This window comes from Aotus nancymaae, unplaced genomic scaffold, assembly GCF_030222135.1.
Source record: "Aotus nancymaae isolate 86718 unplaced genomic scaffold, 86718_ANA_hifiasm-v0.15.2.pri h1tg000076l, whole genome shotgun sequence".
Classification (NCBI taxonomy): domain Eukaryota; kingdom Metazoa; phylum Chordata; class Mammalia; order Primates; family Aotidae; genus Aotus; species Aotus nancymaae.
Window position 1 is genome coordinate 16,982,496 of NW_026988491.1, and position 15,836 is coordinate 16,998,331.

General features: G+C 55.7%; 1 protein-coding gene across 1 annotated transcript in view; it reads right to left on the reverse strand.

Annotated features, from left to right (window-relative positions):
* The window catches only part of NFAM1 (NFAT activating protein with ITAM motif 1), a 45,898-nt gene that overhangs the window by 7,082 nt on the left and 22,980 nt on the right, over positions 1 to 15,836 (reverse strand). Inside the window, exon 4 of the mRNA XM_012476974.2 lies at positions 5,557 to 5,655. Within this exon, the coding sequence (XP_012332397.2) occupies positions 5,557 to 5,655 (99 nt within the window). The remainder of the gene's footprint in view (positions 1 to 5,556; positions 5,656 to 15,836) is intronic.

The window sequence follows — 15,836 nt, forward strand, 5'->3', positions numbered from 1 at the left end:
GGGGGCTGGGGGCTGGGGTCTGGGCTGGGCTGGGGGCTGGGGGCTGGGGGCTGGGCTGGGCTGGGCTGGGGGCTGGGGGCTGGGCTGGGCTGGGCTGGGCTGGGGGCTGGGGGCTGGGGGCTGGGGGCTGAGGGCTGGGCTGGGCTGGGCTGGGGGCTGGGGGCTGGGGGCTGGGGGCTGGGCTGGGCTGGGCTGTGGCTGTTTGTCTGGGATCCAGGCTCTCCAGGCCTTTTGCCTCCTGCTGCCCAGTGGGCAATGGTGCTGACCCCAGTTGTCATCCAACTGCCAGAGGTGTGAAGTCAACGGCAATGCCTTCCTCCAGGCAGGCTGAGGCCAGAGCTGAGGTTAGCATCCCTGGGCCTGGACCTAGTCTGAAGGTCTTGGACATTGGGGGTGACGGGTGAGATTCGGGGGTGTCTTTCGGGAAGGAGTACACTTCTTGGAGAAGCAATTCAACTCTAGACCAGGCACTGGCAATGGGGAGCCCCTGGAGGCCTTCCTCACCAGGCACCAGAGTTATGTGTTAAAAAGATCCCTCTGGCTACTGCTCAGAGTAGGAGAGGGAGCAGAGGGACTGGAGGCTGAGAGCAAGATCAAGGACGCTGGGCCCGGCAGGTCTGGTACAGAGCTGCTGGGCGGGCGGGGGCTCTGAGTACTGCTGCTGAAGGAGGATGCAGACCACATCCTGACACCTCACATTTGCTACTGGGTGTCCCCCCTTCCCTGCACCAGGCCCCGTGGAACCCCAGACACCCTGGGAGGTAAGAACAGGCTTCTGCCCATCATAGAGTGGGTGATCCCTGAGCACCTACTGTGTGCCGGGTGCCAGGCTGGTGTGGGACAAGGAGGAAGCTCCAGACTGACAATCATCTCGGTAAAAGGTGCCCATGAGGACACTGGAGGCACTCAGAGAAGGAAGACGGGGAGGCTGGGACGGGACAGGATAGGAGGGAGGCTGCAATTTTGAAAGAAAAGTCAGGAAAAGGCTGCACTGAAAGGTCCCATGCAAGCAGAGAGCTGAAAGAATGAGGGAGCAGGCTGGGCACAGTGGCTCATGCCTGAAATCCCAGCACTCTGGGAGGCCAAGGTGGGTGGATCACAAGGTCAAGAGATTGAGACCATGCTGGCCAATATGGTAAAACCCCGTCTCTACTAAAAATGCAAAAATTAGCTGGACATGGTGGCGGTGCCTGTAGTTCCAGCTACTTGGGAGGCTGAGGCAGAAGAATTGCTTGAACCCGGGGGGTGAAGGTTGTAGTGAGCTGAGATCGAGCCACTGCACTCCAGCCTGGTGACAGAGTGAAAAAAACAAAACAAAACAAAAAAACCCTTGCTCATCTAACCCCATCTTGGTGTCTCTGTCTCAGAGGGCTCTGAGCAGAGGGCCACGATCTGTTGATGGCTTAGCAGGATCACTGGCTGCTGCCAGGTGGAAAACGAACAGGGGTGGGGGTGGTGTAGGGGGATATGGGGAGGGGAGAGGATAAAAATAGACCAGCTGCTTAGAGAGCAACTGCAGGACTCCAGGCAAGAAATGGGACTGGCTCCCACCACTGTTAGCCCTGGGGCAGGGGGAAGAGTTGGATTCTGGATACGTTTTGAAGCAAGATTTGCTGATGGATCGGATATGGGTAGTGATTGAAAGACAGACAGAGAGAACAACTTCAACATTTCCAGCGAGCAACGGGAAGGATGGAGCAGCGATGAGGAGACGGGGGGAAGAGGCACTCAGAGGGGCAAAGAATTGGAATTTGAGACCAGGCACAGTGGCTCATGCCCGTAATCCCAGCACGTTGGGAAGCTGAGGTGGTTTGATCATTTGAGGTCAGGAGTTTGAGACCAGCCTGGCCAACATGTCGAAACCCCATCTCTACAAAAATTAGCCGGGTGTGGCAGTGCGCGCCTATAATCCCAGCTACTCAGGAGGCTGAGGCAAGAGAATCACTTGAACCTCGGAGGCGGAGGTTGCAGTGAGCCCAGATCTCGCTACTGCACTCCAGGCTGGGCTACAAGGGCAAGACTCTGTCTCAAAAAAAAAAAGAAAAGAAAAATTGGAGTTTGGTTTGAGAGAGAGGCCATTTGGACATTCAAGTGGGGTTGACTCTGGTGTTCAGAGATGTCTGGGCTGGAAATACAAAGTTGGGAGTTGTCAGGATGTAGCCACAAGGCTACAGAACCTTGTGGCTTCAGAACCTTGTGGCTAAATGAGGTCACCCAGTGAAGGGAGCGAAGATGGGAGAAGAGGGATCGAAGGATGGGTTCCAACGTTTACTCTAATCTTTGCAGGTCAGGTTTCCATTGGTTCTGGAGAAGGAACCAGTGAAAGGGACTGAGGAGGCATGGCAGTGAGGCAGGGGGAGATCAGGAGAGAGTGGAATGTTCTGGAAGCAAGTGAAGAAAGTGTGTTGAGGAGGAGGGAGAGCGCAAGGGTGTCAGATGCTGCTGATCCATCAAGGGAGGTGAGGAACGAGAACTGCCCACAGGTTTAACGACGTGGAGTCAGTGACGACTGAGAAGGAAGGTTCTGGCGAAGAGGAGGGCTGTAAGCGAACAGAGTGGAACAGAAAGGAGAGGGAGAGGGGCTGAAGTCACCTTCAGGGACCTGACAACAGTGGAGCAACTCCTCCGCCTCTGGTTCAATTGATCCTCCAGCCTCAGCCTCCCAAGTAGCTGGAACTACAGGCATGCGTCACTACGCCTGGCTAATTTTTTATATTTTTAGTAGAGATGGGGTTTCACCATATTGGCCAGGCTGGTCTCGAACTCCTGACCTCATGATCCACCCGCCTCGGTCTCCCAAAGTGCTAGGATTACAGGCTTGAGCCACCAGGAACTCTGTTCTAAGGTGCTGTGGAGAAAGGGCAGGGAGCTGGAGGGAAAGGCGGGCTCGAGGAATTTCAGACGGAAGAAGTCACAGCATGTTTGTAAGCTGTAAACCAGGATTGTACTGTTAACCCGATTTTGTAGATCATGGAACTAAGGCTCAGGAAGTTTAAGTAGCAGAACCAGTAAGCAAAAGAACAAGGCTTGGATGGGGGTTTCGGGACCCACCCCAAATTCATGCTTTTAATCAAGTTTGCTCTTTTATTTTTAAATTTATTTAATTTACTTATTTATTTTGAGACAGAGTCTCCCTCTGTCACCCAGGCTGGAGTGCAGTGACATGATCTCAGCTCACTGCAACTTCTGCCTCCTGGGTTCAAGTGATTCTCCTGCCTCAGCCTCCCAAGTAGCTGAGACTACAGGCATGAGCCACCACACCCAGTTAATTTTTGTATTTTTAGTAGAGAAGGGGTTTCATCATGTTGGCCAAGCTGGTCTCAAACTCCTGACCTCAGGTGATTCGCCCACCTTGGCCTCCCAAAGAATAGGTCACATTTTTAAAAAATAAACTGAAATAGTAGCAATAGATAATTAGAAAATAAAGTGAAAATGGGGCCAACACCTATACCCCAAAGCCTTATTAAGAGGGTTGATAAAACGTAACAGGTGTAAAGTCCTGCCATGATGCCTGGCGCATAGTAGGTACACAACAAATGGCACTTGATATCATCATCGCTGTGAATGCCGTTCTCCTCTGCCCAGGTCCAATCCCAGTGGGTAGACCCTTGTGTCAAGGGCCTAGCAAAGTCCTACGACCTCTCCTCTCCAAGCTGCCTTGCAACCCCGCAAGCAGGTAGCTCTCTTCAGAGAAGTCAGTCTGAGTCCTAGCAGCTTCTAAACCCAGGCAAAAAGGGGGCTCTACTTTTCAAAAGAGCTCTTCAATTAAAAATAATCTCATAGAAGGATATTTATTCGTGTGGAAGGATGTTCATGAAAAAATTGCTGCATTACTCCAATTAAAAAAGAAGGATGTGTGAGTGTGTATGGGTTTCTTTGTATATATTTATAGAAAAAATACTGGAAAATATATTAGTCAATGTTACTAGCATTTATCCTGGAAGAAGATGGGATTAGGATGCTGGTTATTTTCTTCATACATATATATATATATATTTCACATATGTGTATGCTGGGGGAGAGGGAAAGTGAGAGTGAGAGGGAGAGAGAGAGAGAGGAAATATTTTCATCTAACAGTTGACACCAGAATCCCTGGTAGGGAAAATACCACCACGAGATGCTGGGAGACAGGAGAGAATATGAGGAAGGCTCTGGCCACGTGCAAAGCCGTGGCTGATGGAAATTCCCCAGGGCGGAGAGGCTGAGAGCCCTCTGAGAAACGCCATATTCCACTTGGAACTACCTGTTGGCACTGCCCCACAGGGACGTTTTCTTGGCCTCAATGCCACCTGCCCCATCCTCATCAGACAAGGCGTCCTCTGTGTGGAGTTTGGTGGCGTAGTTAGAGTGAGCTGATGTTGTGGGGACAGAAACGGCAGCACGTGCGAGGAGAACCCGAGTGCCCACGCAGCCAGGGAGCGTGCACCTGCAGAAACCGCAGGGCCCCAGAAGGGCTCTGTGCCTCCCGGGTGTGGAGTGGGGAGCCCACCTGGCGGTGCCAGATCTCACGGGATGGGGACCCCAGCTGGCACTGGGTGGCATTTGTTCGTCACTTGCTCCGCTTGGAGCATATGTTGCTCACGGAGCTTAAAGGAGCATAGCAAGATGAGTGTTCCCCACCCTCCTGAGCCCCAGCTACTGGGCCGAGGGCCGCGTGCTGGCTGGGCTGGGGCGGCCTGGCTTCCTCGTCCCCGACGCCGCAGCCACTCCCACATCTCCAGGAAGATTGTTTCGGAAAATGCCTAGGACACAGCAGGGAGTGGAGCAAACAGGGTCCCAACCCGTGTCGCCGCTGCGGTGGCGACCATGTCTGCATGTGCCGGGAGGGGAGAGAGCGAATAGTTAAAAATCACCGATGTGTTAAGGGCGTGGGATGGCGCCTGACCTCTTCCTCTTTTTGTGATTTGTGTTGTTTGTGCAATAAAAACAGGAGGAAGTGGGGACAGTTGTTTGGTCAGATGAAGGAGCTTTCTTCATCCTCACCAACTTGTGCCCTCACTTGTTCCAGAATGAGGGGCCGTGTCAAGGAGGGGAACACGGCCTGGGGGGCACCTGGCATTCGTATGCTTTTTCAGCTTCACAGAAATTCCACGAGGTGGAAGTTGTCCCTGTTTACAGATGAGGAACTTGAGGCTAGGAGAAGTCACACAGCTGGTATAAGACTGAAGCAGGGGGCCGGGCGCAGTGGCTCACGCCTGTAATCCCAGCACTTTGGGAGGCGGAGGTGGGCGGATCACAAGGTCAGCAGTTCAAGACCAGCCTGACCAACATGGTGAAACCCCGTCTCTACTAAAAATACAAAATTAGCCAGGCATGATGGCGCGCACCTGTAATCCCAGCTACTCAGGAGGCTGAAGCAAGAGAATTGCTTGAACCCAGGAGGCAGAGGTTGCATGAGCCGAGATGGTACCACTGCAATCCAGCCTGGGCGACAGAGCAAGATTCTGTCTCAAAAAAAAAAAAAAAAGAAAGAAAGAAAGAAAAGGACTGAGCCAGGAAATCAGACCCTGCCTCAGGCCTGAGAGCGGTGGAGGGAGCCTGGGCCCCGGGACTCACTGTGTAGACGGATTCTGCAGGAGGCTGCTTGGGGCTGCTGGCAGATCTTGGAGCTGGGCACTTCCTGGTGGGGTCCTTTCGTGCAGCCTGCATCTGCCTCTGTAGGGAGAAAGGAGTCAGGGCCAGGGATGAGTGGCTCCCATCTTCCTCCCTGTGCAGACCCCACCAGGGGAAAGGATGGCAGATTGTCATGAGGCCACGCAGAGATTCATCGCTCCGTCCCTCCCACTCACCCTCTCCAGTGAAACATGGCAAATGTCTCCAAGACCTGCATCAAGCCACTCATGCACCTGGAGACAAAGGAAATGGAAAAGGCCCACAAGAGGTGTGGTCCCTGGACGGAGCACCTGGCTTATAGGGATGCAAGCTGCTGGGCCCGGTGCCAGTGGGGCAGGGCCCCAGGGACCAAGCCGGCTGTCGTGGGTGGGCCTCTAGTGGCACTGGCCAGGCCTGGTGTCCAGTCCTGCCCTGCTGTCACTGGCTCTGGCCTCAAGCAAGCCAGTTCCCCTCTCTGGGTCTTGGTTTCTATTTTCGTTTTTTTTTTGAGAAGGAATTTCGCTCTTGTTGCCCAGGCTGGAGTGCAGTGGTGTAACCTTGGCTCACTGCAACCTCCACCTGCTAGGTTCAAGTGATTTTCCTGCCTCAGCTTCCCGAGTAGCTGGGACTGCAGGTGTGTGCCACCACGGCCAGCTAATTTTGTATTTTTAGTAGAGACAGGGTTTCACGATGTTGGCCAGGCTGGTCTTGAACTCCTGTCCTCAGGTGATCAGCCCGACTTGGCCTCCTAAAGTGCTGGGATTACAGGCATGAGCCACCATGCCTGGTTGTGGGTCTTGGTTTCTTCAGCAATAACCCTCCTTTGTGAGATTATTGCAAAGATTCAAGGAGAGCACAGGGAGTAGGTGCCTGGTGCTAAGGAGGTGGCGCTTAGGAGGTCCTCAGTCAACCAACACACACTTGATAGCACCGGCGAACCAGGCAGTGTGAGGAAGTGGGCACCGTCCCTAGCCTCCTGAAGTTTAGGGGCCGGTGAAGAGATCGAGGATGAACCAGCAGTTTTGCCAAAACATGGTATGTGGGCTGATCACGGGTCATGGAGCCTCTGGCACATGACCCGTGTGTGGGAAAGCAATGCTCCACTGGGCAGAAGCAATATTGAAGGTGAAATCCTGAGGGCAAGTTCATTTAGCAAGAGAGGGAGGAGGGAGCCCCAGGTAGAAGGAACAGCATGTGCCAAGGCCTGGTAGTCCTGAGGCGCTTAGAGGTCAGCGTAGGCCGGGCGCGGTGGCTTACACCTGTAATCCCAGCACTTTGGGAGACTGAGGTGGGCAGAGCATGAGGTCAGAAGTTCAAGAACAGCCTGGCCAACATGGCAAAACCCCCTCTCTAATAAAAATACAAAATTAGCCAGGCGTGGTGGCGGGTACCTGTAATTCCAGCTACTTGGGAGGCTGAGGCAGGAGAATCACTTGAACCGGGAGGCGGAGATTGCAGTGAGCCGAGATCACGCCACTGTACTCCAGCCTGGTGACGAAACAAGACCCCATCTCAAAAAAAAAGAGAGAGAAAGAAGGTCAGTGTGGCCAGAGAGGAGAGCCTGCCCAGGAGGGGCCGGAGTGGCTGTGCAGGCTGAGTGAAGAGCGTAGGAAATAACTGAGGGCTGGAAGTGGGAGCCAGGTCAGAGCTGCGCTGGAGAAAGCCCCCGCTGGCTGCTGCCTGGAGCGCTAATGGTCACGGTGGAGGCTGGGCCAGGCCTGATGGGAAGGTGAAGCCTGGGCAGGTCAGGAGGCGGTGCAGGTGGCCCTCCGGAGGTAGAGGGAGGTGGCCTGGACGTCCCCACTCATTGCAGGCACCACACTGTCACTGCTGACAGTGGAGCCACAACTGCCTCATCTCAGGGCAGGAGCTAATTAAAAACCCTGGCCTCCTGCCAAACCCCAGCCCATTTACTGCAGGATTAGCTGTTGAGAGCTCCTTAAGTCTCAGGCAGAAGCCGGCACCACCCCCAGTCACAGCACATAATGGCTCAGAGCATGGAGCCAGGTAGGGCTCTGAACACCTGACCTGCCTTCTCTCATGAGCCTCTCCACAAACCTGCAGGCTAGTCTTTCCATCATCTTGGTTCTGCACCTGAGGGAGAGGCGGCTTAGAGAGGGCAGGTGACTTGCCGAGGCCACGAAGCCAGGAAGTGGCAGAGCTAAGATTTGAATCCAGGTCTGTGTTTCACCAAGATACTGACGAGACGGGAGCTGGAGTTTTCACTCCTCTGCTTTGTTAGAACATGTAAGCCTCACAGACTCAGAGAAGTGCTGGCGTCTGCGTAGCACTAGATAGTTTACAAAGTCTGCTGGGACTTGTCCTTATTTTCATTTAATTCTCAAAACAGCCTGAGGAGGTCGGCGTGGAATTGCTCATTTAACAGAGAGGGGGCCAGGTACAGTGGCTCACACCTGTAATCCTAGCACTTTGAGAGGCCGAGGCAGGTGGATCACTTGAGGTCAGGAGTTCAAGACCAGCCTGGCCAACATAGCAAAACCTCATCTCTACTAAAATTACAAAAATTAGCTGGGTATGGTGGCTGGCGTCTGTAATCCCAGCTACTCAGAAGGCTGAGACAGGAGAATCGCTTGAACCTGGGAGGCAGAGGTTGCAGTGAGTCGAGATTGCGACATTGCACTCCAGCCTGGGCAAAAGGAGTGAGACTCTCAGAAACAAAACAAAATAGAGGGGGGAATCTGAGGCTTGTCCATCTGGTAAAGAGCTGTCCTTGGATCAAACCCAGATGTGTGTCCTCAAATCCAGGGTCCCCTCCCCTGCACCACCTGCTTCTTGAGGGCATTGTCATAGTCAGAGGCTGTGCTCCACCCCAGGGCACCTCGGTGCCTCCTCTTGTCGGGCAGCTGGGGACCTGGTGTCTGTGTCCTCACTGAGCTGGCCGGCTTGGATACCGCCAGGGCTGAGAATGTGAGCTCACGGGCAGTGGCTCTCCCGCAAGGCTGACCTGGGCTCAGCTCTTTGGCCCTGCCGAGGCTGGAAAGCACGGTCCCTGGAGCTCAGCTGTCGGTGTCCCTCCCTGGTCCTGGTCCTGGGCTAGGCATGGAGGACCCCGTGGTGAGAGAGACCCAGGCCTGGCGTCGAGGCTCTGTCAGTGAGACTGCTGGGGCTGCCAGAGAGATGAATGCCACTGCAGGGCCCCAGGAAGGAGCCCCAGGTCTGCAGGGGACTGCAGCCGATGTCTCAGGGACATCTTGCACTGTCTTCTGAAAACACAGGAGGAACTTCTAAGCTCTCCCAGTCTGAGAAGGTGTCTGAGGCATGGCGAACAGCTTGGGGGCAGAAGCGTCACGATGTGTCAGGGATGCACAGAGGGATGGACAGTCAGATGGAAAGGAGGTGAGCTGCAGGCCAGTGCAGGTGGGGCCACGGAAGGCCAAATGCCACGGTGTCTACCTGGAGGGCAGTGGGGGCCACCAGGGCAGGGAAGTGGCTGCAGTTGCATTGTATAAGCCTCCCTTGCTGGCACAGATGTGGGGTAGACTGTAGGTTGGGGCTGGCAAGGGGAGGAGGCAGGATCTCCAGGAAAGAGGCCTACTGTGGGTGCTGGGGAGGCTGGGCCAGGGCAAGGGGTCCCATGGAACAGGGAGGGAGCCTTCTTGAAAACTCAGATAGGCGCTGTTGCACTATGGGAGCAGGGCTGCTCTGCTCCCTGCCCACCCCTGCCCATCCTGCCCACCGAGTGCTCTGTCCTCGGGGCCAGCATTTGCCCTTTCAACTGTGGTTTTCAGATGAATCACTAATGTGGCTTCTCCCACCTCGCCCAGCTCTCTGTGGCCCAAGTCTCTCTCCCTAGTAGACAGTAGCGGGGCAGGGAGTTACCAGGTGTGGGCTAAGATCCAGCTCTGCACACCAGGGCTGCTGCCATCAGCAGCTCAGGAAGCCTGTCGGGCCTCAGTTTCCTCCTCTGTAAAATGGGAGTGATAATGTGGCCTTGCCTGCCTCACGCTCCAGCCACTTCTGACTTATCTTCCAGGTCCTCACGTGCATTTACCCTGTCATTCCTTCCACAAGCACGCACTGCATGCCAGGCTCCCCAGGTACTGGAGACACTCAGTTCCCCGCCCGCCCCTGCATGCAAGGGCTAGGCTTTGGCAGGACAGACATCATAGAGACAAGCCAGGGGCCAGGCATGGTGGTTCATGCCTGTAATCCCAGCACTTTGGGAAGCTGAGGTGGGCAGATTACCAGGTCAGGAGTTTGAGACTAGCCTGACCAATATGATGAAACCTCATCTCTACTAAAAAAAATACAAAAATTAGCCGGGCATGGTGGCACACGCCTGTAATCCTAGCTATGGCTTGAGCCCGGGAGGCAGAGGTTGCAGTGAGCTGAGATTTTGCCATTGCACTCCAGCCGGGGCAACAGAGTGATGTCTGTTGCAAAAAAAAAGAGATGGAAGCCAGGGCATGGCAGCAGACACCCTTATTGCAGGAGACACTGATGGAACCCTGAGCCCTGGACACCCAGGAAGCCCCGGGGAAGGGGCTGAATCCTGGACAGACTGAGTGCAGGGCTCGATGAGGGGTGGGTGGGAGGGAAAAGAGCGAACACAACTCCAGGGCTTGGGCCTGAGCATCGGGAGCACATTTGCTGGGACGTAGAGGGCTTGGGGACGAGGAGCAGTGCTCTGGATGCATGAGGTGGTGGTGCTCTCAGGCCCCACATGGGGCTGTGGAGCATGGTCTGGAGCTTGGGGAGGGGTCTGAGCAGCAGATTCTGTGGACGGGGAATGGGCCCGCAGAGCAGAGCCTTCGCCGCAGGAGCATAGGCAGAGAACGGAAGGGCTCAGAGGAAGGGCCCCGGCTGCACCAGAGGCCAGAGGTCACCAAGACGAGGGAGACCTATCAAAGCTGCCTGTGGGGTGGGGCAAAACAAGGAGGGCAGGGGGTCCTGGAACCAAGAGGAGGAGTGTGCTGTGAGGCGGGAGGCCTGCCGTGTCCAATGCCATGAGAGGAGGAGGGTCAGCTGCAGGGAGTGCCTGCTCTGGGAAGACCACTTTGACCCCTCAAGCCAGCCGGGAGCCCCAAAACCTGCTCTAATGGTGGGAATCATGGCAATCACTGCCCTCCCGAGAGAGAGACCTCTCCTCGTGCTCAAAGCACCTTACAGCCACACTGGCCCGTCTGCGCCTTCTACAACCCCATGACATGGCTCCTCTGCTTGGCATCCCCACTGGGGAAACTGAAGCCCGGGGCACCCAGCCCACACTCACAGAAATTAGTAAGCAGCAGAGCTGAAACTGAGCCAGTCTGTGCTTTTAAGCCCCCTGCTGACTTCTACTTCCTTTTTTCCTGAATGAGTCATGACAGCGTAACAGCTGATCTACCCAGCTGACTGAGAGTTTAGCTTGCTGCACTCCCGCTGTGTTCCCAGCTCTGTACAGGGCCTGACACATACTAAGTGCTCAGCTAACATCAGTTTAAGGAATGAATGAATGAATTTCTGTTTGTTTGAGAAATAGTCTCACTCTGTCACCCAGGCTGGAGTGCAGTGGTGCAATCTCGGCTCACTGCAACCTCTGCCTCCCGGACTCAAGCAATTCCCGTGCCTCAGCCTTCTGAGTAGCTGGGATTATAGACATGCGATACCCCACCCGGATAATTTTCGTATTTTTTGTAGAGGTGGGATTTCCCCATGTTGGCCAGGCTGGTCTCCAGCTCCCAACCTCAGGTGATCAGCCCACCTGGGCCACCCGAAGTACTGGGACTACAGGTGTGAGCCACTGCAACTGGCCTGAATGAATGAATTTAATGACAGGTGTGAAAGAGCCCTATAAATGGTAAGCCCTTCAGCAAACGTTAATTGAGGGCCTACTATGTGGGGGGCCCTGTGCTAGAGGCTGGGGCTGCGTGTGGCAGGGAACAGGCTGAGAGGCACCCAGCCTCACAGAGCTGGCCTTGGGGAAGAAATGGAGTAAGAGATCAGGGGACCTACAGATGACGAGGGCAGAGGCAAGGGGGTGGCAGAGAAGTAGCCATGGGGTCCAGGAGGGCCTCTCTGAGCTGGGGACACGGGAGCTGGGTCCACAAAGGCAAGAAGGAGACCTCCAGGAGGCATCCCAGGTGCTGGAACACAGAAAACAAGGAGGGCCCAGGAGGCCTCTGCTGTTGAAGGGCCTGCAGGCAGGGCTGATGGTGCCACCTGTGGGTCATCCATTCCTGGGCTCCACCCCATCCCTGCTGCCCCAGCCCCTCCCAGCAGCCTCCACGGGTCTTCAGTTCCTGCTACCCTCCAGCTCCCATCTTCCCGGGTGTGTGAGCTCCGCGCCCTCCCGCCTGGCCTTTGCAGGCACTGCCCCCGAGGAGGCAAAGCCGTTTTTCCAGACTCGGCCCAGTGGGGTCGCACACTCCGCCCCGTCTTAGTCCTCACTGTCCCAAAGCTGCCAACTGCAGTTCTGGTCCACCCTCTGCCGCTTCTAGTTGGTAGCTTCCAGCCTCGATTCATTTATCCACCACCTCAGGTGCTCTCGGGTCCTCTGTGCCTGGAAGGAACGTCTTTTTCCTGGACTCTCTCCTTTCCCCATCCTGCCGCGGCCCTCAGGGGCATCCACAGCGAACCCGGGGGCTCAGGGCTGCTTCAGCAATGCAAACACAGCAGCAGCTCTGGGCTCCGGGTTCTCTTTCCTTCCCAGCCCAGGCTCTCACCTCAACTGTCCTCCCCAGGTGCAGGGGATGTGGAGGCAGCAGGAAGCTCCTACTGTGCGTCAGGCACCCAACTGGTGCCTCAAAAGTGCTCTCCTGCAGATCACCCGAGGTCAGGAGTTTGAGATCAGCCTGGCCAACATGGTGAAACCCCATCTCTACTAAAAAATACAAAATTAGCCAGGCATGGTGGTGCACACCTGTAATCCCAGCTACTTGAGAGGCTGAGGCAGGAGGCTCGCTTGAACCTGAGAGGTGGAGGTTGTAGTGAGTCGAGATCACACCATTGCACTCCAGCCTGGGCAAAAAGAGTGAAACTCCATCTCAAAAAAAAAAATGCTCTCCTTCCATGTTCACTTGGTGGGCAGGGTCTATCTGTACCCCCATTTCCAGAGGAGAAAACCGAGGCTCAGAGAGGGCCCAAACTTGACGAGAGGGCTTGTTCTCACCCTGTTGGCACTTAGCCTAGTGATGGCACACATGAGACACTTTGCAGACATTCCTGGAAGCACAGGCAGGGAGGTAAGAGGAGGAAGGGGAGGAGGAGGAGGAGGAAGGCAGGAGTCACTGAAGCAGGGAGGAAGCTGGGACCAGAAGTCAAGCCCATGGCTCTGAGCTTTGCCCCCTCCTTTACTGATACCGTGACCCAGTCCCTCCGGTCTGGTCCCATTTTTGTAGGGCAGGAGCTGGGGTTGCTCAGCAAGTGCGGGGCTCAGGGTTAAGATCTCACCTGGCCCTGTTCTGCCGCTCGCCCGCTGTGCTTCATGTACACAGAGGGCACTTGTGTGGGTCACTCCTGTAACCCTGGGTGGGGGTCCGCAGGCAGGGAGAGTCCCTTGTCACCTGTGCCTGAAGCCCAGTTTCTGTGTCCACGGCCCAGCTCCTCCCCTGGCCTCGTTTTGAGTGCCTGGGGTTTGCTCAGTGGTGAAGAAATCGAGAGAGATCCTACTTGCTATCATCATGGGAAAAGCAGAAGGAGGGAGGGAGGGAATATATTGAGGGCGGGAGTCGGGGTGTGCAAGAAAGGCCCAGGCTGGGCATGTGGCAGGTGCACCCCCGTGCTGGCTTGGGGAGGGAGGCGGCCTGAAGTCGGCGGGTCTCCATCCTAACCCTGGGTTCACGGAAGCTGAAGGAGGCGTTCCCACCCATCTTGAGTCTTCCTGGCTCAGCTGGCCCCTCTGGCTGGGCTGGAGTCAAGGCCGAGCCCAGAGCCCTCCTGGAGTTCACAATGGCACCCAGGGCCTGCGGCTCACTTCACCCTGAAGCTCATCAACAGGGCAAGGTCAAAGTAGGACCAGTCACGCCAGGGTCAGCCCCACAGGAAAGAGGGGAGCCAGCAACGAGGCTGAGGCCCTGACCTAGACACCAGCTCACAGAAGGCAGGACATGCAGCCCCCGATGCTCCTGGGGATGAACAGGGCCAAGTTCATGCTCTTTTAGCACCTCAGAGCCTTCTTGGGAAAAGCAATGACATCTTCAGCCTAAAGACAAGGATGGGAAACTAAAGCGTGGTCTCTAGTCCCAGGCCTGCCACTTGCGGTGGCTCAGGCAAGCTGTGACCTTCAGCTTCCTCGCCCGCTCTTCCAGTCCACAGCTCACCTGACACCTGCCCGCCAGGCCCAGATCCAGACGCCCCCAGGCCCGGGCCCACCCCAGAGGGAGCAGAGCAAACCTCTTTGCCGAGTCCCTTTGGGTCCACTCAGCCTTTCACCCACTTCACTCACCGCTTCCCTGAGGCCACCCTGGTCCCGGCTCCTGTCTCCTCTGTCTGGATTTTGCAGTAGCTCCTCACTGGGTGTCCCTCACCCAGCCAGAGGGTCCGTTAGAATCTGGGTCTGATCCCACCCCCTCCCTTGTCTCATATAGAGTAAGGGCTAAAGTCCTTTCAATGCCCCTACCTGGCTGCACCTCCTTCCACTTCCCATCCCTCTACTCTGAGCTCAGGCTACACCAGCCACCTCAGCCCCGCTGCAGCTCCTGGGACACCCCATGCCCGCTCCTGCCTCAGAGCACCCGCTCCCACTGTCCTCCCGCCGAACACGCCCGGCCCTGGTGTGCACCTGCCTCCCTTCATTCCAGGCGCTTCTTCATTCCCAGGCGGAGTTTCCCTCAACACTTATCCCATCTGAGTTAAATGACCTATTCACTGGGTGGTTCATCATCTGTCTCGCCTTAGCAGGAATATCAATTTAATAAAAACAGATTTTCTTTTCTTTTCTTACTTTCTTTTTCCTTAATTCAAAACCACAATCAGAAGAAACTTTCTTTTTTTTTCTTAGATGGAGTCTCACTTTGTTGCCCAGGGGCTGGAGTGCAGTGGTGCAATCTCTGCTCACTGCAACCTCTGCCTCCTGGGTTCAAGCAATTCTCCTGCCTCAGCCTCCCGAGTAGCTGGGAGGACAGGCGCACATCACCATGCCCAGCTAACTTTTGTGTTTTTAGTAGAGACAGGGTTTTGCTATGTTGGTCAGGCTAGTCTTGAACTCCTGGCCTCAAGCAATCTGCCCACCTCAACCTCCCAAAGTGCTGGGATTACAGGCCTGAGTCATCACACCCAGCCTCTTTTTATTTTTTTGAGATGGAGTCTTGCTCTATCGCCCAGGCTGAAGTGCAGTAGCGCGATTCCGGCTCACTGCAACCTCCGCCTCCCGGGTTCAAGCGATTCTCCCACCTCAGCCTCCTGAGTAGCTAGGACTACAGGCACCTGCTGACGTGCTCAGCTAATTTTTGTATTTTTAGTAGAGATGGGTTTTGCCATGTTGGCCAGGCTGGTCTCGAACTCTTGACCTCAAGTGATCCGCCCACCTCAGCCTCCCAAAGTGCTGGGATTACAAGCTTGAGCCACCGTGCCTGGCCTCAGAAACAGAGATTTCAGGATTCCAGTTTGGTCATTGCTATGTTCTGAGTGCCTAGAACAGCGCCTGGAATGTTGGAGGTGTTGAGTGTTTGCTGAATGAATGAGCAAATGAATTCCCATGGAAGAGAACTCTTCTCTGGGTGTGGGTAGGGTCTTGGCCTTTGGATGCAGGGGCTGAGCCTTCTTTGACCCAGGGAGACCCTGGTGATGGTGCCACTGCCCTCCCCTCACACCCAGGGCCGTCACTGACTCAGCCGCCCTCAGGCTTGGCCCCGAAGGTCCCCAGAGGGCGGAGCAGTAGCCTGAGCTGCTAACAGCAGCTTCTGAGGAGCCCTGACCTGTCATCTTTGCATCCCTGAGCTTGGGAAAACCCAGCGGGTACCGCATCCTTTCCCTCAGCACGCTGCCTGAGCACCCTCATGTGCTGGGCATGGAGCCCCCAGACAAGACTGCCTCGGTCTCTGGCCTCCTGGCACTTGCTGCCAGGTAGGAAGGGCGGGCCTGCATTGAACAGGAATCCATAGGGCTGGGTGACAATGAGCATGGGGGGCCAGCAGAGAGGCTCCCTCCCCAGGCAGGGCCACCTGCAGTGTGAGCGGGAGCTCTCCAGGTGAGGAGCCAGACCCAGCTCCCCCATCCTGCACTCCAGCCCCGACTCTGCCACACACTTAATATTGACCCTGGGCAAATCACAACCTCCGAGCCTCACCTTCCAGAGCTGTGAA